The sequence below is a fragment of the Dipodomys ordii genome, unplaced genomic scaffold (assembly GCF_000151885.1).
Source record: "Dipodomys ordii isolate 6190 unplaced genomic scaffold, Dord_2.0 Scaffold165, whole genome shotgun sequence".
Taxonomy (NCBI): domain Eukaryota; kingdom Metazoa; phylum Chordata; class Mammalia; order Rodentia; family Heteromyidae; genus Dipodomys; species Dipodomys ordii.
In genome coordinates this window covers 2763948-2766305 of record NW_012267381.1, presented here as the reverse complement: position 1 = coordinate 2766305, position 2358 = coordinate 2763948, and the positions used below count along the sequence as shown (strand labels likewise).

At 41.6% G+C, this 2358-nt stretch overlaps 1 protein-coding gene across 1 annotated transcript in view; it reads right to left on the bottom strand.

Moving 5' to 3' along the window:
• The window catches only part of LOC105998520 (leucine-rich repeat-containing protein 37A3-like), a 69973-nt gene that overhangs the window by 34497 nt on the left and 33118 nt on the right, over positions 1 to 2358 (bottom strand). Inside the window, exon 4 of the mRNA XM_013033245.1 lies at positions 376 to 447. Within this exon, the coding sequence (XP_012888699.1) occupies positions 376 to 447 (72 nt within the window). The remainder of the gene's footprint in view (positions 1 to 375; positions 448 to 2358) is intronic.

The window sequence follows — 2358 nt, the reverse complement described above, 5'->3', positions numbered from 1 at the left end:
TTTTTCTTTTTTGCTTATATGGTGCTGAGGAATCGAACCCAGGGCCTCAGGCATGCAAGGCAAGCGCTCTACCACTGAGCCACCTTCCCAGCCCTGCATTTTTCTTTAAAATAATATACACCTCTGTCTTTGCTTACAGGAATGAGTGACATTTCTATACATGTTTACATGCTCTACTTCTATGTTTTCTTCTGCTGGCTGTCTTGTTTATTATACCTCCTTTCTTAATCTTTTCCTTTGCCAATAACTTAAAAAATTATCCAGTTACAACTAAAATGATTACTTTCTTAGCCTAACTATAAAATACTTAACCTTTGAAAATGTAAAGCACAGCAGTGATCATCTCAGGATTTCTAAGATTATCCCAATACTTACAGATATTTTAATGCTGGCAATTTAAAAAGATGAATATCTTCCACAGCTATCAGAGGATTACGATTGAGAATTCTGCAAATTACAATGGAATTAAAATTATCAGCACAGGTAAAATGAAGTCACTTTGTCTTTACTACACGTCATTTAGAATCTATGAAGTCCTGCTTTATGGAGAAAAGAAAAGAGTGAGAGTAGAAAAAGGATTGGATAGCAGAGGAAAAAAACATCCAAAGAACTTGGAGGTCAAAACTATAGCCCTGAGGGGGAGCGCTTGCCTCCCAGGAAACACTTCAGCATCCTCCATAATTCATCCTTATACATTTAAACAGTTTATGGACTAATTCGCTCCCAAAGTTAAATCATCTACATAAATTCAAACAATTTATGGAGTAATTTAAAGAAAAAAATAGGACCAATTCTTTGAACTGGCTAAAGCCATACTCCCATTATATACTTTCACTTGTGTTTTTCTGTCACACTGGAGCTTTGTTCAACTGCAGGCAATGCCCTCTGTACTTGTCCATCTTCCCTGCACTATCAGCTCCTTGAGGACAGGAACCATATTTTATTGTCATTGTCACCCCCAGGGCCAGGCCTAGTGCCAGAGGTTTGCTGGGTTTGTTTGTTTGATAAATAACATTGTACTTGCACATCATTAACATGAATAAATCCATCTCCCTCTCCATCTCCCCCTACCTTTCCCTCTCTGCCTTTCCCCCTACTTTCCCCTCTCCCTTCTTTAGAGTGGAAACTAAGGCATAGCTCTATCTATCTAGGAGAGTATAGTCTATATGTCCCAAGATGCCTTTTGAAAAAACTGAGAGACATGTTGTTTTCTAGCACTTAATGAAGTCTCTATTCAAATATTAGCTGACCATGTAGCTAAGAAAGTAGAGATTTTGGTGGGTCACACATGACAAACAATATTGGCATGTGAGAAATAGTTGGAGATGTCACTACAGTAAATAGAAATTGATACGTTAAGGAGCTGCAATATCAAACCCTCAGGCTGTGGGATCTATTTCCATATTGCTATATTTCAGTATTTAAATGACAAATTTTCATCAGAAATTTATGTGAGGTACAAAGAAATAAATTATAGTCCATATATGGATATGTAAAACTAAAAGCACTCACTTTATTCCTGACAACCATATCACAAAACTGCCCTTGGGCTAGGGTGGCTCAGTGGTAGAGTGCTCGCCTTGCATGTACAAAGCCCTGGGTTCGATTCCTCAGCACCACATAAGCAGAAAAAGTCAGAAGTGGCGCTGTGGCTCAAGTGGTAGAGTGCTAGCCTTGAGCTGAAGACCTAAGTGACAGAGCCCAGGCCCAGAGTTCAGGCCCCATAACTAGCCAAAAAAAAAAAAACAAAAGCAAAACAAAACAAATTGCCCTTGCTGCTGAACTAGCACTGAAACATCTCCCCCCCTCCCCAAACACGCTGGGGTTATAAAAGAGATAATCCATGAACTGAGGGCCATACTGTTTGTAGACACATCTGCTAAGAACAGATGCTATTAGCACCCCCTTTCATGTAACTCAAGATTGCTTGTCCACCCTGCTTGCATCTCAGAACAAAGGGCTCCTTCCCCTGTTCTCAACCTGTCCCCCTCCCCATGCCATCCAAACTAGCCTTGACCTCACACTCCTTAATTTAAAAAAAGACCTTGGAAGTGGCACTGTGGCTCAAGTGGTAGAGCGCTAGCCTTGAGCTGAAGAGCTGAGGGACAGTGCCCAGGCCCAGAGCTCAAGCACCACGACTGACAAAAAAAAAAGAAAAAGAAAACAAGTAATGGGCTGGGAAGGTGGCTCAGTGGTAGAGTGCTTGCCTTACATGCATGAGGCCCTGGGTTCAATTCCTCAGCATCACATAAGCAAAAAGAAAAAAAAGCCGGAAGTGGCGCTGTGACTCAAGTGGTAGAGCGCTAGCCTTGAGCTGAAGAGCTGAGGGACAGCGTCCAGGCCCAGAGTTCAGGCCCC